At 32.2% G+C, this 21,363-nt stretch overlaps 5 protein-coding genes across 5 annotated transcripts; all 5 read right to left on the reverse strand.

The window, feature by feature from the left end:
* Positions 1–4,214: 4,214 nt before the first annotated feature.
* MONOS_4005 (uncharacterized protein) lies at positions 4,215–6,683 on the reverse strand (the record flags this gene model as incomplete). The annotated part of the gene is made up of 1 exon (XM_067874044.1): positions 4,215–6,683. The coding sequence occupies one exon, from the start codon at positions 6,681–6,683 to the stop codon at positions 4,215–4,217; it is 2,469 nt and encodes an 822-aa protein (XP_067736537.1).
* Positions 6,684–7,352: 669 nt separating this feature from the next.
* On the reverse strand, positions 7,353–10,440 carry MONOS_4006 (putative translation initiation factor 2A). The gene is made up of 2 exons (XM_067874045.1): positions 10,187–10,440; positions 7,353–10,133 (listed from the first exon to the last, which is right to left on the reverse strand). Exons 1-2 carry the CDS (start codon positions 10,397–10,399, stop codon positions 7,887–7,889), a joined length of 2,460 nt encoding a protein of 819 aa, XP_067736538.1. The 5' UTR covers positions 10,400–10,440; the 3' UTR covers positions 7,353–7,886.
* Positions 10,441–16,880: 6,440 nt separating this feature from the next.
* MONOS_14656 (uncharacterized protein) lies at positions 16,881–17,201 on the reverse strand (the record flags this gene model as incomplete). The annotated part of the gene is made up of 1 exon (XM_067867475.1): positions 16,881–17,201. One exon carries the CDS (start codon positions 17,199–17,201, stop codon positions 16,881–16,883), a length of 321 nt encoding a protein of 106 aa, XP_067736539.1.
* A 545-nt stretch (positions 17,202–17,746) lies between these two features.
* MONOS_14657 (uncharacterized protein) lies at positions 17,747–18,302 on the reverse strand (the record flags this gene model as incomplete). Its single annotated transcript, XM_067867476.1, has 2 exons — positions 17,747–18,012; positions 18,251–18,302. The coding sequence occupies 2 exons, from the start codon at positions 18,300–18,302 to the stop codon at positions 17,747–17,749; spliced, it is 318 nt and encodes a 105-aa protein (XP_067736540.1).
* Positions 18,303–19,926: 1,624 nt separating this feature from the next.
* On the reverse strand, positions 19,927–21,234 carry MONOS_14658 (uncharacterized protein; the record flags this gene model as incomplete). Its single annotated transcript, XM_067867477.1, has 1 exon — positions 19,927–21,234. The coding sequence occupies one exon, from the start codon at positions 21,232–21,234 to the stop codon at positions 19,927–19,929; it is 1,308 nt and encodes a 435-aa protein (XP_067736541.1).
* Between the last annotated feature and the right edge of the window lie 129 nt (positions 21,235–21,363).

Raw genomic sequence — 21,363 nt, forward strand, 5'->3', positions numbered from 1 at the left:
GAAGATGAGGGGAGGAAGGAGAAGGAAATGAGAAGGACGTGTGATGTGAAGAATAAAAAATTAAAAGGAGAGATCGAGTTAGTTATCCTCGTTGACTACAATCTCCCGGATATCACATTCTCCGTATGCTGAAGCGTTAGAGCTTGATATCTGGAATTGAAATTTGTCTATACTGATTAAGATGCAGAAAGGAAAAAAGGAGATAACAAACTGTTTTCATTCTTTTAATATTATTTATAAAATATTTTTCAACATAAAATTCTTGTTCTCTTTTATGAATGATAATTGTTTTTAGTTTTCATTTTCAAGATTAAAGATTTTTATTTTATGTATTTGTTGAGTTTATTGCTTAATCTTTATTTATTTTTAGTTCGTTTTTAAGACATTTGATCAATAAATTCATATTCACTTTTATTATAAAAAAATGTATGTTTTTTCGAATAAATTATAAAACAAATGTATATCGCACTTGAAAAAGCTTTGAATGAATGAAAAATCAATTTAATATTTTGATCAATTGATACCATAATTATTTTATTTTTTCAATTTTTGATCTTTTTTATGATTTCAAAAAGAATCTCCCATATATTTTTTTATTTATTAATTCTCATTAATGAATTTTAAAAAAAATATTGAAAATTTCGAATGAATAAGAAAGATTTACAAACCTTTGTGCAGTCCAATTTCTCATGAAAGATTAATGGAAGGATTTGAACCCCCCCCCCCCCCCATTTACCCCCCATGAGAAATTAGATTTCTTTCAAAATTCAAATATAAGAATACTTTACATTTAAATACATACCAAAAGCATATTTTAAAATATCATTTGAGGTTCAGATTAATTTTTATTTATAAAAAAGTGCCAATAAAGAAAAAAGTGCCAATAAAAAGATGGCACTCATGAAAATAACCATGTTTTTGACATAAACCAAAAAAGAAAAGATTAGAAAAATTCCACTTTAAAATGCAATTGATATTCATTCAAATAGTGTCAACATTTCAATTTAACTTTTTCACTTAGTGGCACTTTTTATGTTTGAAGCCGCCAATCAGCAAAAAGCCCACAATGACTTTCAATTCAAATACAATTTCTTTTTTGCTTGTGTTAGCAGACACTTTTGTAGTGCGTTTGAAAATTATTATTCATTAGTCATTGAGAAATTTCGTATTTTTGTTAAATTTGAAAGGACATTTACCAGCCAACCAGTCAACTCCTATAAAATTAGATGAATGGGGCAAAATATCTCACTTCAGGCATATTCATTATAAAATTAAGCACTTTTCATTAACTTTTTGAGATCCAAATACATAATTAAAATGAGTCAATTTTTCGACAATGGTGAAATGTCACAATACCTTATGTTTTGATTTGAATGATGCCTGTTTTCGGATATGAAAATCAAATTTTTTTAGAAATCTGAGAAAGTGAAATAAAGTTATGAGCGAAGCAATTTTTCAATGCCTAGTACAAAAAAAGCTTGAAAGTCTATTATCTTCCCCCATATGAGAATGAAAATTTCAGGTTTTCTGTTAAAGAATACACCTCAAATGAGATGAATCAATTTTAACACATTGCATCGATTCAAATGTTGCAGAAGAAGGAAATGGATTGACAGTCTTTGAGCTTCCATTTTTTAAAAACTTCATTTTCTCAATTTGTGGATCATTTGGATGATCTCAAAATACTGAACAATTCGTTGTGAAAATTCAAAAAAATATCAAATATTTCTTTGAAATGTGGACAGCTTTTTCAATTCTTTTTATGCATGACTGTTACACAAACATTTGATATTCGAACTTCATTTTTCGGACAAACAAATATACTCAAAAATCATTGGAACACAAACACAATAAAAACAATAAATATTCAAGTCACTCATAATCATATTCACAAATTGAACTCAAAATCATGATGACATTCAATTTCCTGATTCAATAGATGATGATTTGGATGTTTCATGGAGATGAATGCTGCTCATTTCAAATGATTCATCAATATGAAATTCCAAATACCTGAGCAGTTGAAACAGACGACATTTATTGCACACAAAGTTGGTAGAGAGTTATCAGTTGTGTTAAAACATTTCTTATTCAAATACTGGAGAACAGAATCTCACACCAAAACACTCTTCCAAAATACAAGTGATTGAAATGGATTTTTCCAAATCGAATAGATTCATTATAATCGAACTTGATAATTCAATATTTGTTGTTCACCAGCACACGTTTTTAATTGTGAGAGACATGTGAGTGTTTTCAGCCTATTTATCAATTCCTTTTTCAAAAGTTGAAGTGGAAAATGTTTCAGCTTGATTTCTATTTTTTCCAAAAAAAAAGGAACCAAATTTTATGTGTTATTGGGGAAAAGACAAAATCGTTTTTTCTTTGGAGGAAATCATTGAAAAGAGAGAAAAAGCAAATCAACAGTTATTTATGAAAACAAAGAAAGTGTGAATTCTTTTTTGTTTATTGATGAATATGAAGATAAATCAACATGTAAGCTTGAAGAAAGATGGTTGCAAAAAGAAATAGCTGAATATTTGAAATTCAAAAAGTCACAAAAAATGATTCATGTTTGAATCGACTCACCAACGCGTCAGTGCTATCTGTTTGTGTTTGTCTCTTTCAGCAATTGAGGAACAATAGTATTTTCTGATAGACACTTCTCGATGTTAGATGAAGGATTTCTTTTCACTTTTATTCTGAAACGTCAGTTGAGAATTGGTGAATATTGAAATCTCACTCTTAATTCCTCTGAGAAAAAGATATGTTTGTTAACAATTCACTCAAAACAGTCATTCATTCTTTTAGAATTATCTTTTGTTTCCATGTGTTTGACTGAGAAGGGAATTGAATATTAATGAGATGTGGATTTCATGAGATCTGTTTTCGAAGTTAATTGATGGAAGATTTCATTTCCCAACAAGCATGATAGTTGCTTTTTGAGAGATGGTTTTAGGAATTATTTGTTCTGTATTTTTTTTTGGGGTATTTCCAGATGATAGAACATTCAAAAATTGAATAATTTCTATATTTCGATAAAATTTTGGAACAATATAACACAAATATTGTTCATGTAAAAACTTTTCTCTGAAAAAAAACAAGTGACTGAAACAGATGTCTCAAACACTTCATTTTCCCCAAAAGAATCCAACACAAAGTTGACTCCTTCTTCATCTGCGATTTCTGATGCACAAAAAGCAAAGATTTCCAATCTCTTGACAGAAAAGAATTCATTGATCAAGTGTCAGTTTGAAGAAAAACTGACTTCATGGATGAGAAAACCTTTGTTTTCCTTCATTAAAAATCAATGACAGTGATATGTCAGTTAAAAATGAAAAGTTGATCAAAGAGCTAGATTGTAATTGAGACAGAGAAGCAACCAGATGAATAATGAGTTGGAAATAATAAAAAGGAGAACATTTGATTTTCAATTCAACTTCATATGAAACAGGAATAAGAGAGAAAAGATTGATGAAATGAAAAAAATCAATGACTTTCATTGTTTGATTATCAGGCAGTGTCAAACTGAATAAATAGATTAATACGATTTCATCATGTGAACATAATCTGATTGAAAAAACGAAAAGAAGGAGGATGAAAAAAGATTTCGTTTTCCACAAAATAAAGACAGTCTTTTATGTTCTGAAAAATCTGGTTTATTTTGATCGAACTATCTCAAATATATAACTGAAGAACAAATATTATTTCATTTCAATCTTTCAGATCCTTAAATTCACAAACAGTGGACTCCATATTCTTCGTGATCAAAGTGTTCTCACATTTTCAAGTGGGTTATATGAAATATTGTCAGTTTTCTCAATGAGGGTTTCAAAAAACTTTGCCTTGTTAAGATAATTTTTGTAGTTGCTGAAAAAGTGATCTGATTTATTAATTGTTGATCATCCACTTTATTTCAAGAATCCACAAAAAAGATCAACTTATTTCACCTCATTTTTAATCTTTTGTGATTGTTCAATTTTTGTTTCCAAACAAACAGAATGAAACAGTTTTGCATGTTTTTGATGCTGAAAAGAAATTTGTGAATGAAATGAAACAAACAATTGATTCACATTTCAACTTTAAGTCACATCATCAATGCGATTAATGAGGAAGAAAAAAATGAAAAAAAAAACACTATTAAATTCACAAATATATGTTGTATGAAATTAAAAACAAGTCAAGTTGCTCTGAAAGAATTGGAAATCTCAATTCTACTCCTGAGTGCTCATTTCTTGTTCTTTGCTCACATCTGTGTTGTACTTGGCTTTCTTTTTCTTGATAATTACAACAACCACAATCACAACAACCACAACAACAACAACAACAACCACTATCGGCACAACAACGGCAACAATTATCCTTCTTTTCTTCTCTTTTTGCTTTCTGTTTTGCTCAGCGATTCGATCTTGTCTCACTTTCACATACTTCTCACATACATCCTCCGGCTCTGATTCTTCATCTTTTGCTCCAACAATCCACCCAGCTGTTGAATCGTCATAATCATTTGCAAATTCAAATGCATCTTCTTGTTTGCAGAATTCTTCGAAGTCTGGGGCAAGGATGAACAGAGAAGTTGTTTTTGAGCCAGCTGTGTTTGAACTGTCTATCTCCAAATTGTTTGCTGTGGGAAGTTGAAGATTCGATGTTGCCTTGGGCATTCTGATCAGCATCGCCCCTGCTTTCCCCTCTGGTGCTGAACACGATTTGAATGAACATTTGCTTCCCCTTCCAATTGCCACTGTCGATTCTTCTGAGAACAAAACAATCTGCAATCCAGCTGTATTTCCCATTTCCGAATTTGAATCTTTGATATCCAGTCCCTCAATTGACACTTTCGAAGTTGTCTCAATCCCATCGTTGATGCTAATCGCTGCTCCTCCTTTCACTTTCACTTTGCCGATCTCCACTCCGTTCAAAGACACTTCACTGGCTCCAAGGAATGAAAATGGAGATAATAGAAATGAAACTGTATTCTTTTCGTCTGTGCATGTGACAGTTTTCACAGAAACTTTCCCACCAAGAACGCTCACAAGACTTCCAACAGCAAAATCATCTTCATGGTTATTTGAAGCAATTCCTCCTTCTTGTGATTGTCTCCCAACTCTAACAAATCGGATATTGCTGATTGTGAGTGATGTTGACATCTCATTTCCGAAAATTAAATAATCCCATTTTTTCTCTGATGTGGGAATGTTGAGTGCCAAATACTTGAATTCCACCTCCCTTTCGCACATGAATAAAGTACTTAAAGCGCTCACATCGCAATCGATTGCCATCTCAACATTTCCATTTCCATCACTGTTCACTCCTTCGATGGTTATCCCATTGTCAACGTCAAACGAGATGGCCTCGGCTCTGATTGGATCTTCTGTGTTGACAATGTCTATGAAACATTTTTCACTTTTGTCCAAATAATCGTAAGCATCTTTCAAGCTGTACATTGCCGATTCAAAGTTTATTCCATTTCCTTTTCCACCATTCTTCACAAAAGCCTTTTGCATGTTTTCTGGCCTTGGAGGAAGTGGATCAAAATACTTGAAAACAAAATCACACTCATTTTGATCACTATTGTCGAATCCAACAACATTCCATCTGTTATCTCTTCTGTTGAAATCGGAGGCAAAACTGTTCTTCATTGATGCTGCGATGTCTTCAAATAATGAGTCATTGATCATCCTTATGAATAATCCTATGTTCCTTTTTGACTCACCTTCTCCTGCTGAACATCTGTCAAATATCAGTTTCCTTCCGTCTTGGGGCCATTTGAGCTGAGTTGCAGACATGATAGTTGGCATTTGCAGATATATTCCACCTGAGCTATGAAAATCACTGCAACTGCACAATGAAAAAGTGGTAACTCCTCCGTTGCCAACTGTGAATGTGCTTTTGTCGTTTGTGGTTGCAATATTCAAAGCTGCACCATAGCTTTTCAATTCAGAAAATGTGCTCCGATTCAATGTGATTTCAGATTCAACATTTGCTGAACTAATTATTTTTATAACGGAATCACCACTAATCTCAATTTTATCCATAGAAATATTTGATAATGAAACAATAAGAGCGTCTAGTATTTTAAAAGGAACTTTAGAAGATAAGAGTGTATTTTCTGCATCTTTGCATTCAACTGACTCTAATGTCAATAAACCTCTCGTTGTGCACACAAGATTTATATCAATGCTTTTCTCTCTTGCTTCTGGTCGAACAAATCTGCAGTTTCTTATTGACAGCGATGCCTTATCACCTTTGATTAATGAGTAAATTGAAAAATCTTGATTCTCTTTTTCCAATGATGTTGGAAAATGAAATGCCAAGAATTTGAATTCCACTGTGCCTTCACACTTGAATAGATCACTTCCCGGATTAACGTCACAGTCTATTGCCACTTCAGTGTTTCCTCTTCCATCACTTTTCCATCCTTCAATCGTCAATGCAGGTTTTTTGTCAAACACAACGGCTTCGGCTGTAAATGGATCCGTATCGGAAATAATTTTAATGTTGTGCTCCGTTTCGCCACTCAACAAACTGTATGCAACTTTCAATGATTGCTTTTCCTGATCGATTGCCAATCCACTGTTTTCATCTTTCCCACTTTGCTTCACAAACACCGTTGATATTGCTGATGACTCTTCTTGCGAGTGAACAGATATCACAATTTGGAAAAGAATTAATCCCAGAAACATTCTTTGAAGCACTACTCGATGAAAAATGGTTTGATCAATGTTTGCATTATTTGAAAAGAAAAAGATCATGGAATGTTGGTCATAATAAATATCATAACTGAAGTTAATGAAAATGTTGAGGATTGATTAATTTAAGAGGTGCAAACCACATTCGATATTATTTAATTGATGAAGGTTAGTTAAGAATTTGGATTTTTCTTTTTCTCCATTCTCTCTTCTGCTTCTTCCTCACTTCAAATCATCTTTTTTTTTCTGTGTTGTTGATAATGTTATCTGGTTCCTTTTTCAGCTTCATTGAACAGTGCTTTCTTTTTATTTTTAGTTTGATTTTGGCTTTTTCCACAGAAATATTCTCTTCTTTCTCTCTTTCACTTCTCTTCCTTCGATGAAATTGCCTCATCCAATTTGAAAAGAACAGTTCTGCAAAAGAATTCTCAGGTTTTTGTTCGAACCAACTGTGAACAAAATTCTAATCTTTGATGACATGATCTGGGACAGTTGGTTTTGTGATTGTTGATGATCAAAGAAACAAGCAAAACAAATATGGCAACATGCGCAATTTGAACATAATTTTTGTCGTTTTTGATGAAAATACCAATTTGTTCCTAACTTTTTCAGCAATCACATAATTATTTGTCTTTCATTCTCATGTGAAAAATGATAAGTTGATTTATTAAATTGAGAATATTTTTTGAAAATAATTAGTGGAACTAAATTCAGAAAACAGAAAATTTTGAACCATTTCTTTTTGCACATGTTTTGCTAAGCAATGAAATCAAAGCACAGTTTTGAAATGAAATATCGCTCTTATAAAATAACTGTGACTGCTTTTTCTCAGCTTTCAGAAGGGAATTACAAGTTTCAATTTGATCAATGTTGGTGTATAACTTTTTAACAATTGATCAAAATAGTGATAAAAAAACTGAATTAAGATTGAGATAATTTGAATCAGTTGAGCATAATAGAAAAGAATCACATCTTTTTGAATTGGCTGTATTAATTCAAAATTGTTTTATCATTTGAAATTGCAAAGAGCATAAAACAATCTTATTTGCTATTATTATTATCACGTTATTATTTTTGTTATAATTTTTCAAATTCTCCCTTTGATGCAACCCACTTTTTTTTGGTAAGTTAAAAAAAAACCATTATTTTTTAAAAATTAGAAAGAAAGCTCCCCCAAAATAAAATAAAGCTCAATCTTTATTTCGGATTCCCTTTCTTCTTCCCTCTCTTGTTCTTTGAATTCACAAATCCCAGCCCTGCAATGTATCTTCCCTGAGGCTCTCCAGCACTGTCTTTCTTCTCATTCTGCTTCTGCCCTCCTCTCACAAATAGAGAGGCATCTCCAGTTGAGGAAGAAGAGGAAGAAGAAGAAGAAGAAGAGAACGAAGGAGAAGGAGTGGAGAAGGAGGAAAAACGTGATGAAGAAGAAGAAGAAGATGATGATGAAGAGCCTTGCATTTGCATTCTCAGTCGCTCTGCAAATGAGGAAGAAGCACCTTTCACTCGATACACCCCGACCGGCTGAGGGGCAGTGGAGGCATCGGGTGATTGGACAGCTCCTGATGAGTAAAAGGAAGAGGTAGAAGAAGAAGAGGGAGAGGAAGAGGAAGAAGAAGAAGAAGGGGAAAGAAGGAAGAGAAGGCGAAATGGTTGCTTTTCGATGGTTATTGGCCCATCTAAAGCAGAATCAGAAGAAGAAGAAGAAGAAGATGATGATGATGATGATGATGATGATGATGAAGCAGGTGAAGAAGAACCAGGAGAATAAGAAGAAGCAGAAGAGGATTTAACTCCAGCTTCTCTCCACTTCACCATCTGCCTTTCTTTCTCCTTCGCCGACGCAAACAGCGCCGGCTGGAACTTCACGTCGAACAAAGTCTCCACCCCAAACGAAGCTAAGCGGTGGCCTTTCACATTGAAGAGGATAAACAAGTTGTCCACACGCAGTCTTGGCGTGCACACGGCAGACACGAAAAAGCGGCTGTCGCACGACCAGCTGATGTCGTTGCCCCACGGATTGAAGCAACGGCCCAGAAGATAGGGTGAGTCCGCCGGTGGTGCTGAAGAAGAAGAAGACGAAGACGGAGAAGGAGAAGGCCAAATATCATCAGCATTAGCTCCTTTCTTCCCTCTTCCCCCTTCTCCTTTCGCTCCTTTTGCCCCTTTGCTCTTTCTCGTGTCCAGCTTGTCTGCCACCATCTGCTTCACATCCAGAATGTCCATCTGCCCCGACCCAATGTTCCCAAACCCTCCAACAATCAAGTAATTCCCATTGGGCGAGAACTTCAGCGTGTTCAGATTGCTCTTCAGCACCTCGTACACCGCCTGGCCTTTCCCGTCAAACAGAGTCAGCGTCGCTGGCATCGCCCCGTGCAGCACAAAGAACTCCCCAAATCCTATGTTCCCTTCCCTTTTGGCCCCAGCTTTCTTCTTTCCTTTCCCTTTCCCTTTCCCTTTCTCCTTCTCCTTCTCCTTCTCATTCTCTTTATCACCTTCTTTCTCTTTCTCTTTCTCTTTCTCTTTTTCCTCTTCCTCCTCATTTCCTTCGTCCTCATCGTCTTTCGGGAAGCGGTACTTCGCATCGTGTATCGGCATGCCGATCCCGCTGACTTCCTTCGCCTCTCCTTTCCTCGTGTCGATGAAGAACAGCCCCGTCTCTCCGTAATACGACCGGTTCAGCATGTCGCTATCAGTCCGCGACAGGCACAGCGCTGTCTTCCCCTTCGGCCCGACAATCAAATCACCAGACGTCGCTCGGAAGAACGACTTCGACGCAGCAGGAGTCAGCGGAGCACTCGAAGCGGTGGTTGCGACAATAGAGCCGTACGTGAAAACAGAGAAACGCGCAGGCTTTGCCCCCGATGCAGACAGAAATACGGCCACTGGAGGACCATTTGTACGCAGCTGGGTGTAATCTGGCTGTGTAGGTGGAGGTGACGTGACTGATGAAGATGAATAAGGCTCTAAGCTCGGTGAAGTCGATGAAGAAGATGATTCAGAAGTTGCTGATGGAGCAGTTGGTAAATTTTGAAGATAATGAGTTAATTTTCCTGACGGAGGCGGCAAAGAAAACGAAACAAGATGATCAAGTCTTAGTCGATGCTGATATCTTGGAGTTAAAATATCTGCTTTCTTTCCTTCGGCAGAATCTTCTTTGAGTAATGTTTCTTTTTGTTTTTCAAGGAGTTCTAGAACAACAGGAACTTCGTAGAATTCGATCGTATTTCTCTGCCGCATAACCGCAAACAGGAATTCGTTTTCGCTCCATTTAACAGCCGGTAACTGCTGGTCGAAAATATTCATTCCAAAAAGAAGCGATTTACGCGCGAGATCAAAAAATAATAGATTTGGAATGCTGTCATTTCTTGTCAATGGGCGATAATATACACATAAAAATGTATTTAGTGGTGAAAAATCAATGCATTCGCAGAAAGGTGAATTGTTCTTTATGAAAAATAAATAAATTGATATAACTCAATAAAAATAACGTTCCAAACTTCAAAGAAAGCTTCTCCTGTTTCTGCTTCTAATATCACAAATCCATTGCCATCTGGCTTTACAATTCCAAGAAAGCGACCATCAGGAGAATAAGACGTGTGTCCTCCAGTCGTAAGCTCTGGATTTGGGTCAGGGATATAAACAGAAGGTGGACCCATGCAAAGAGTCAATCCATCTTTTGATCTTGTGAAGAAACGAAGAGTAGAAGACATGGAACAATGTTTATAAATCAATCAATTAAAGAATGAACTGTGGGACATCCATATTATGTTGAGGGTGTGATCAAAAAAACAATTAAAAAACCAAACAGAAACTACATTATTAAAACATTTATTTCTTAATTTTTTTTTTGTATTCCATGCTTGAAATCTGCGGTATAATTCAAGTGTACTGGTACCAATTGATCCGACCCACTATTATTTTTTAGGGTTATTTTTTGATTTGGTTTTTTCTATTGATTGATGTTTTAGGGTTAGGGTTAGCACTCGAAAATACTTGCTAGGGTTTTATTTAGCTATAGGGTTTGCGCGGAGTTCTTCTTTTTAGGTTTTTGTCAAAAATATTAGGTTTTTCTATTCATATTTTTTTTTGGGTTAGGGTTGGCAATAAAAGAAAAATTTAAAATAGAACCCCATGGGGGTGCGATAATGGTCTAGTGGTTGGTTGATGTCCGACCATTGTGCTAGGGTCTGGGTTCAATTCCCACTAGACCCTATTTATTTTTTGCTAATTTTTTATTGAATTTTTGGTACCAGCTCTCTTGAATCTTACCAAATCTGCTTTGAAAAGAAATTCATTCTGACTTTTGAATACACCAAAAATAATTCAATTTCGTAATTTATTAATTCGATTTCGAAAAAGAATTATTCAATTTGGAATCGAAAATTTTTTTTATTTGTGGAATGAATAACTTGTGTTTGGGGCTTTAAATTCTCTAAATTTTTATTTCATCAGTTCACTTTGTTTATCCATATTAAAAAAATGATGCATTTTCAATTAAAGAATTCATTTATTTTGTCTTCATATTTCTTTTATAGAAGTTTTTCAAAAAAAAAAAAAATTTCATTTTAGTATTAAAAATTGATGTTTTACTATTTTATCTCCAAAGAAACTTAAAAAATTTAATTGTGAAAAAAATACCTGTTTTTTGTTATTCAATAAATTGTGATTATATTTTTTTAATTTTTATTTGGTTATTCAATAGAATGAATTTTTATTTATTAATTATTATTTGAGTGATGATTTTCGAAAATGAAAAAAATATTCAAAAAATTGATTTATTGATTGTTGCAATTAAAAAAACAGTTTTCTTAGAGTAATAATATTTGATTGGTTAAATAATTTCATAAAATTTTCTGAAAACTATTCTCGAGAAAAATTAAAAATTTCAGTTTTAAATGAATTTCAAAATTGAAATATTCATTTTCGAAATCGTATGAATTTATAACAAAATTGAAAAATAAATTTGGGAAATGGGTGATTCTTTTTGAAAAGTCACAAATGTTTAATATTCAAATAAATCAAAAATTTCATATCTTGATCATATTTCGGTTCCCGCTCATGCAACTTCACATGAATGTGTAAAATAGCATTGTCAAATTATGTCCTCCGCTTTGGTAAAGTTACATGAGCGGGAACCGAAATATGATCAAGATATAAAATTTTTGATTTATTTTAAATTAAACATTAGTGACTTTTCAAAAAGAATCACCCAAATTATTGTTGAATTTAAATTTTCTCAGTCAAAAATTTCTGTTTGAGATTTCTTTTTGAATATTGAAAAAAAAATGAACGTTATAAAGTTTTATCTTTTTTTTAAGATTATTTTTTCAAGAATATTATTTGAAGCATTATTTTTTAAACAATTTCAATGCATTTTTCTTTTAAACGATTTATTCCTCTCCAAAGAAATAAAACCTTTGATGTATTGACACTCCGAAAAAAGTAATGACTTCAAAAATAATCACACATTTATGAATAATTCGTATTATTAATTTTCAATTTTGAATTATTATTTTTCGAATAATAATTATTTTTGATGCAAATGATTTAATAAATACATTCATGAATGATTTCGTTTTGAAATGGGTGATTATTATTGAAATCATATTTTTTCATACAAAAATTTCGGTGCAAAAATATAACTTGAATATCAATAAAAGAAAAAAAATTAAAAGTGAAAATGTTAATTGAATGCATTTTAATCTTTGATTCGGAAAAACCATTTGTTTTCAAAAACAATTATCATGCTTTTTCTCTTTTGAATAGAGATTTTCTTTCAAAAAACTAACAATCTTTGAAAAAACAAAACCCCGAAAAAAGATATGATTTCAAAAATAATCACCCAAATTAAGTTTTTTTTTCATTTTATTCAAAAGTGATCTGTAATTGACCCATGAATAATTAAAAGAAAATAATTAATAATTTTTATCTTTCACATAAATGATGGTTGAGAAAATGATTTCTTCATCATATTCTTTTCATGATACGTTTTATTATTCAAAACTAATAAACTAAAATTTCGAAATAGATAAAATTGAATGTCTTTTTAAAAAAACTTTTTTTGTGAAAAATTGGTTTTTGACTAAATGTTAGAAAGTGACGAAAATATCATATAATCACATAATTCATAAAAACGATGAGAAATTGGACCTCTAATGTTAATATTTGTGAACAAACATGAAAATTTTTGATTTTTCAGAAATATATGGGTGATTCTTTTTGAAAAGTCACAAATGTTTAATTTTCAAATAAATCTAAAATTTCATATTTTGCTCAAATTTCTGTTTCAGCTCACAAATATCCTCAAGAATGTTTGAAATAGCATCATCCAGAAATAGATTCCATTTAAGTGAAGTTTGGTGTATGTTAACATATTTCTGAGCTTAATATGAAATTTTTGATATATTTGATAATTAAATATTTGCGACTTTTCAAAAAGAATTACCCATATCATCATAAAAGAAATCGTATAATTTTTGAATTAATTCACCTAACATTGTTAGAAATGTTTTGTTCAATAAAGTTAAATTAATTGAATCATTTCAAGAAGCTGAAAACAGATATTTTTCTCGAGTGAAAAAGTTAATTAATACATATTTTGAATTCTTTGTTTGTTTTTTGTTTAATCATTTTCATTCAAATATTAAATGCTTATCTATAGTTCAAAAGCTATTGGTCGCCTTTTTAAAAATTGAAAAGGAACCATTCAATGGATATTTAACTTTTCAAGCTTTTGATATGAATATTCATAACAATTATTCAAACGGAATATTTTGATAGATAATATATGATTTCATGAACTATCACACAAATGAGATGAATTCGTATGAATATTATCAGATTTCGATGACGAAAAAATTTTTTCTGAAAAAGTGGAAATTTTCATGTTTATTCACATATTACACAAATTGGAGGTCATATTTCTTATCATTTTTATGAATATTGTCTGAATACAATATTTTGATCATTTTTCGACACTTTATCAATGGAAGACTTGTGACAAAAAATATGTTCAGAGAAGCTCAGTAAAAAAATCATATCGGTCATGATCAAGACTGCGCGTAATCTCATTTTTTCGTTCATCAATAATATTTGGCATATTTTCATGTGTTTTTTCATTAGTAATAATCACATCAAAATCGTTAGTCATCACTAATTTTTGTAAACAATGGGATTTTATCTGTTGATTTTGCATTTTTCAAAAAATAAAAGTTGTTATTATCTGCTTTTTTATTAACAATAAAGCATAATGAAACATTGCAAATAGAAAAACCTAAACAAATGTGTAGATTTCAATAAATATTATTATTTTTCTTTTTTTGTCAAAAGAAATAAATTCCGAAAAAATTTTTATTGAAATTACAGTTTCTGTCATTTTAAAAAAAATATTATGTGAAATGGTTAGTGATTATAACCGAGCTTCGCTGCAATTTAATATTTTCAACATTTTTTTTGAATAATAAGTTTATTAAAATTCAATTAATTAATGATTTGTCATTAATGAAAGGGAATTTTTGAAGCAAACAAAATTGCAGCATTTTTTTTCCTGAAAAGTTTCATTCATTAAATATCTTTGTAAAAAAAACAAGAACCTTATTTGGTCATTTGGGGCAAAATATTTTGCTTCAGACATTTTCATTGAAAAATTATGCATTTTCGATTAACTTTTTTATATCAAAAAGCACAATAAAAATGGATCATTTATTTGACATTCGTGAAATGACACAATACTTTATGTTTCGATTTCAATGATGCCTGTGAACGGATATTTCAATCATATTAATCTTGAAATCTGAGAAAGCCAAACAAAGTTGTGAGCGAAGCAATTATTTTGTGCCTTATTCAAAAAAAGTTTGAAAGTCTGTATTTACCACCAAAGATAAGTTATTCTTTTTGAAAAGTCGTTATTGTTTAATTATTGGGTTCAATAAAAATGTTCCTTTTTTGATCCTTTGTTGTGATAAATCAACCAGATTTCTCCAGCATGCACTTTTTCTCACACCAAAAAGGTCAGTGAATTCAAATTCTATATATTATTAAGTTTACAATGTTAAAAGCAAAAATTTGTCAAAAAAATGTTCAATTATTAAAAACCCAGAAATTAAACATTTGCGACTTTTTAAAAAGAATAACTTATATTTGGGGGAAAATACGGACTTTCAAACTTTTTTTGCACAAGGCATTGAAACATTATTTCACTCATAACTTTATTTCGCTTCCTCAAAATTCAAAATAAATTTGATTTTCAATACCTTCAACAGGCTTTATCGATATCATCACATAATGTTTGATGACCTTTCATGTATTTCAAAAAATGAACCTATTTTATTTGTGTTTTTTTAATCTCAAAAAGTCAATGAAAAGTTCAAAATTTTTCAATGAAAAAGCTTGAAGTTAAATAATTTGCCCCATATAATTTTAAAAAAGGATAATTTTTTTAGAAATAAAATTAAAAGAAGGACAGAAAAAACATACAGCGAACAATGCCTTCGCGCAAGTGCAGGAAGTATCACAGTCGGCTGGAGCGAATGGCTCAAATCGTTGTCGATGGAGTAGTTCGCATAACGGATGCTATTAATTCCAAGGAATTCAGCTGCACAGGAATAAAGAACGCAGTTAGAGTGCTGAGAAAAGGAAGGCTGTTTGGAAAAATTGGCAGACCTGCATCAGCAGTGGGAGAAAATGAACAAAGAGTTTTAGACATTATTCACATTGGGCATAGGTCTAAATGCGCTCCTTTTGCAAATTGCGTTTTTATTCATTATTATTATGATGAATTAATAGTTAATAATTATTTAAAAACTTTTTATGGACCGATTTTTCGAAAAAAATTTTTCTTGTTGAAAAAAATGATTTTTGAAAAATGACCCATAAAAACATGAATTTCATCGAAAAATATTCAAATTGAAAAGAAAACGTGATTTTTACACATCAAAAGTGTTTGCATTATTATATAGACTTATTTAATTTATTAATTTTCATCATAAAAAAATATAAATCTTAAAAAAAAAATTTTATAAATATTTTTGATCTAACCCACAAGTAAATTATTTATTATATAAAAAGTTGAATATGTTGTTTTGGTTTAAATAGAACCTAAAAGTATGTAATTCGTTCACTTTTATATGTTAATTTAAGTATATTATTATATGCACACTTGTAAAATATCGAAAACAGCTCTTTTTTTTCAATCAGATTTACATGTGCTTTTTGACTTGTATGTTTTTAAGCTGCAAGAAAAAATTTTCATATTGATTGCAATGGGATGTATAATGTTTATAAAAACTATTAAAATATGACAAATGTTTATTTTGATTAATGATGTGAAAAAATGACATATATTTTTTATTTATTAACTTTATATTTAAAAATTTACTTATTAAATGCAATGCAACCGGAAATTATATGGTTTAATTTGTCTTTGAAGTCTCTAATTCAATTTTAGTAGAAAATATTTGAGAATTAATTTTTTATATGTTATTTTTTTTTCTTTTCATATTTTTATTGATCATTACATACCAATGATTTAAATAGAAATGGTTTTAATATGAACGACGCAAAGCGAGTTTAGGGTTTTTACTTTAATTTTTATTTTTGAAACAGTTTTTGAAATTATTTTTAAAATGTCTTTTTCAAATATATTAATATCATTTCTTTCTCAAAATCGAAAATTAAACATAAAACAAAAATGAATAAGATAATAATATTCATGCAGCTCTTTCAAAACAATAAAAAACAATAACAACAAAGGATTTGCAACAAAAAAAACATGTTAATTGCAGTTTTTGCAAATAGAAGAAGTCTCAATAAATAATTTGAAATGTTTTCTGCTTCAATTCTAATTTTTTATCCACTCATTGTTATTCCACCTTCTGGTGAATTTGATATTGTTGTGTCTTTCATCATCACAGAACTTTTCATAATATCCACAAGAGATCCATCCCATCTGCAAATCTCTTCACCTCTTCCATTATCCTCATTCCCATGATTTCCTTCTTTTTCATCTCCTTCCTCTCCATCCATTACACGAAATCCAACTCTCACATCTTCGCACTAACATATCCTTGTCATCCTTCCTCTCTTGTTTGTGCACTTGCATTGAGCAAAATAGCAGTTCAGCACACTCAACACCCTTTCAGCTCCATCCATCTTTATCACACTTCCTTCAGAAGCTACTGAGATATTCTTAGATTACACTTCCTTCATCTCTACCTTCGCTTTTCCCCCAACTCTCACAACTTCTTTCTCACACTCGATATTCGATATTCGTGTCTCAGATATTGACACACAAGATTCTCCACAGAATGACAGAAGTGGCACAGCTGAATGAATTCCAATGAACGACGTTTCACTCATCTTCAGCTCTCCACTCTCCACATCAAGAATCATCCTCTCCATCACAAGATCCACTGTTGACGAGCTGAAAAAGCAATCTGAAATCTCCAATCTCCCATCCTTCTCTTTCAAAACACTCTCCTCAACCCCTTCAAACACCTCTCCAATCACACTCATCAACAAATACAATCACACTTCCTCCATTCATTTCATCTTCTTCAATCATTGCGTTGAAATGAATGGTTGCCTGAACTCTCTTCAATAATTTCACATTCAAATCTCCAATCTCACACACTCCCCCAATCGGACATTCTCCATCAATCAGAATCATATTCGTAACACTCATTTCAATATGTCGAACTCCTGAGCAAATGCTTTTCATTCTTCTACCATGCATCGCACCATCTGTTATTTCTCCACTGCGCGATGCAAACGTTGCAATGCGAGCTAAGCTTGTTGAAGACATCAAATAAACCTTTATCCCCATTCCATTTCCATTCACACACTCACACCCTTCAATTGTTGTATTTTTCACCACAAATGTCTCTCCTGCCTTCACTCTTTTTTGTCATCACAACTCCATCTCCTGTTGTCCGATTCACATTTCGAATTGTCAAATTCCCCAGTAAACATTCTCCTGAAAACTGTTCTGCTGTGATGGATCGGCTAACGGAAGTTGATTCATTTTAATATTTTTTTATCTCAACATCATCCATCATCAGCTACCTCAATGCAACTTCAAATACAGGTGCTGTTATAACACTTCCTCCAATTGCTCCTGAGATCACCACATCCTTCAGCGAAAGAGTCCTGTTCCTCACATCCATAACAAACACACCTGACGATGAGATCCTTGCCGTGTTGTGATCCATTCTATTTCCTCCAGTTCTATCAACAATCACCTTTCTTCTCATTGAACAAAAACGCACAAACAGTACAACTACATCTCCTTCATTCCCGTTTTCATTCCCATTCAATTTCAGCACGTCTGATGGAATTGTCAGTGGAGTGAAAAAATGCCAATGAGATTGCATTCACTTTTGATACCAACAATATATCACTCCCATCTTACTAAAAACATATTTCAAAAAAATAATATTCAACTCATGTATCCTCCTTTACTTTATTCTATCTTCAAAGCTCCTCCTTCGTTGCTCATCTTCGACTTTTGCCCTTCAATCCAGCTTCCAAACATCCCTATCCATTCTCTTGCACTCCATCCAAACAGTTCTGTTTCTCTTTCTCCTTCTGCTTCGCCTCAAATCTCCAATCCCTCATATAAATGTAATTTATCAAATATATTTGAAAAAAAACCATATCTCATTTTAACAATTCTTTTTTAATGAAAAAATATCAAACTTTGATTTAGTGCATTGTTTTTATCGCTTCAAATCGAGTTGTTTTAAGTTATTTAAATTTAAATTTGCAAAATTATTTCATCAAAGCGCGTCAGGATCGCGTCTTATACAAAAAAATAATAATATATGAAAGGAAAAGAAAATATTAAAGAATAAAGCAAATGAAATTCATAATTTGATATGATAATACATTTAACATCTTTTGCATCCCATTGCAATCAATATGAAAATTTTTTCTTGCAGCTTAAAAACATACAAGTCAAAAAGCACATGTAAATCTGATTGAAAAAAAAGAGCTGTTTTCGATATTTTACAAGTGTGCATATAATAATATACTTAAATTAACATATAAAAGTGAACGAATTACATACTTTTAGGTTCTATTTAAACCAAAACAACATATTCAACTTTTTATATAATAAATAATTTACTTGTGGGTTAGATCAAAAATATTTATAAAATTTTTTTTTTAAGATTTATATTTTTTTATGATGAAAATTAATAAATTAAATAAGTCTATATAATAATGCAAACACTTTTGATGTGTAAAAATCACGTTTTCTTTTCAATTTGAATATTTTTCGATGAAATTCATGTTTTTATGGGTCATTTTTCAAAAATCATTTTTTTCAACAAGAAAAATTTTTTTCGAAAAATCGGTCCATAAAAAGTTTTTAAATAATTATTAACTATTAATTCATCATAATAATAATGAATAAAAACGCAATTTGCAAAAGGAGCGCATTTGGACCTATGCCTCAAAAACGATGATTCTGGAGATGAAAAGAAAGATCATTCATTAAATCGAGGTGAAGGAAAAATGAAAGTTATCAGAAGAATGAATTCTGATTTTGTTTTCTTTTAATTATGTTGTTTTATGAACTTTTTCACTTCATTTTTTTGGGTCAGAATAAAGAAAAAGGGTCAAGATAGAATAATAACCCTATAATAGGGTCATTCAAAATATTTTCAACAACATTCATAAAAATAATAAATTCGATGGTGATTATTATTTATTTGTTGAATTGCTGATGTTTATGAAAAATGCTTGAGAAAACAGAAAACAGAAAAAAGAAATTTGATGGGAATTAAATCTACGTGAAAGAACAAGAATAAGAAAAAGTCACGCAAGAATTTTCCAATAGGATCCAAGTGAATTCATTGGAAATTCATTCATGTTAGAGATACACAAAAACTAAAACAAATACATATAAAGAAAAAAAATTTTCAACTCCAAAACACAAAAACAAAAAATGACAAAAACTAAAAAAATACAACACTCACACAAACACATTTAGTGACCTTGCTCAAGAGATGGTGGATACGCTGAAACAACATGATCCACATATGACACAATTGAGAAATCATTTCCACTGCAACATATTCAGTTGAAGGCTTCTTCAAATTTCACCTTTGCAAAAACGAATTTCCATTGAACAGCAGATTCAAAACAAGTCATCAGGGGCAGGTGCTGTTTTCGCAATCCAAACATTTTTATCATTCAGCTCAATTCCACAAACATGCAGCAAGCAAGCAAAGAAGTCTCAAAGCACCACATTAATCCCTTTCAGCAAACCAATCACCTCATCCAATGTTGGCCTGTCATTTGGCTCATCTGCCCACATTTTCTCCATCACCTCAATCAACTCTTCTCCTTCGATTCCTTCTGTAAGCGGTCGCACCCCATCTCTCATCATCTCCTGCGCTTCTTCTGGATCACATTCGCTCAAGGGCACTTCCCCTGTTGTCATTTCATGCAGAATCAGTCCAAGTGTGAAAACAACTACCTGTTCAATTCCGTCATCTTCATCTCCCTCTTCTGGTGCACTCCATCGCTTCATTTCTTCCTTCTGCTTCTCGTGCTCTAATTCCTCTGTCAATACGTAGATTTCATTTTCGTTTCCTTCCTCAACAAAGATTGAATTCGGACATAATTGTTTTCCCATCATTTCCACTCTTTCGTCTCCAACAGATATCAAATGCTCAAACAGCTCTGCCACTGCCAAAACCACTTCCTTCCCATCAACAACATCCATCGCTCTTGTTCCCAGCGTGAAATTACCTTGCACTGAATGAATCACCGAATGCAATGTTTTGATGTTCTTTTTCTCCTTTTCTCGAAATGGCTTCTTTGCTGATATTACGTTGAATGAATGAGATTGAGATACCAATGAAACAGAATCATTCTCGGAAAATGGCAATGGAAAATCCAAATCTGGAAGATCATTTTCATTCAGTATTTCATCGTTCATTGACGGAGGCTCTGGAAGATCTTCATCGTTGTCAATGAGAAGAGGAATTTGGCTCGTCATCCCCTCCAGTAATGTCGATGGCATTTCACTCATCTCAAAGCTCCCTCCATTATTTTCCCTTTTCCTTTCCATCTTCCCCATTATCTCCTCGTTTTCTAATCTCTCTTTTTCAACTTTCTTTTCCACTTCCTTCAGTTTCCTTTGCAAAAGCACAGCAACCACAACAATCACAAATAACAGAATTATTACAATAGCAATACATCCAATAAATGCAACCAGACTCCATTCAATTTTATCCTCTCCTTTTAACAGTATTTCATCGCCCTTTGGAGGAGTGATGCTTGCATTCTTTAAAATGAATGAATTTGTTGATGAAGGAGATTCTGCATCTCCAAACAAAATATACACGCTCACTTCCATTTCATTTCCACAACTGCTGATTGCATCTTTTGCCACGCACCCTTCGACTTCTCTTTCTGATAAAAATCCATTTGAATCAAAATTGTGTTTTTCAATATCTTTCTCTTCTCCTTTCCTCTTCACAACTGCAAATGACAGATTGCATGGAACAAGAAGCATCCCTTTGAATGTTAGCTTCATTCTATGTCTCTTCTTTTGCCTCCACACCCTCCAACACAGGAATGAAGAATGATGAATCCCTTTCTGAAACAATCCCCTCAAAACTGCACCCTTCATTCAACATCCAAAGTGATGAATTTGGCAAAACTC

This window comes from Monocercomonoides exilis, assembly GCF_001643675.1.
Source record: "Monocercomonoides exilis strain PA203 chromosome Unknown scaffold1-2713096, whole genome shotgun sequence".
Taxonomy (NCBI): domain Eukaryota; phylum Preaxostyla; order Oxymonadida; family Polymastigidae; genus Monocercomonoides; species Monocercomonoides exilis.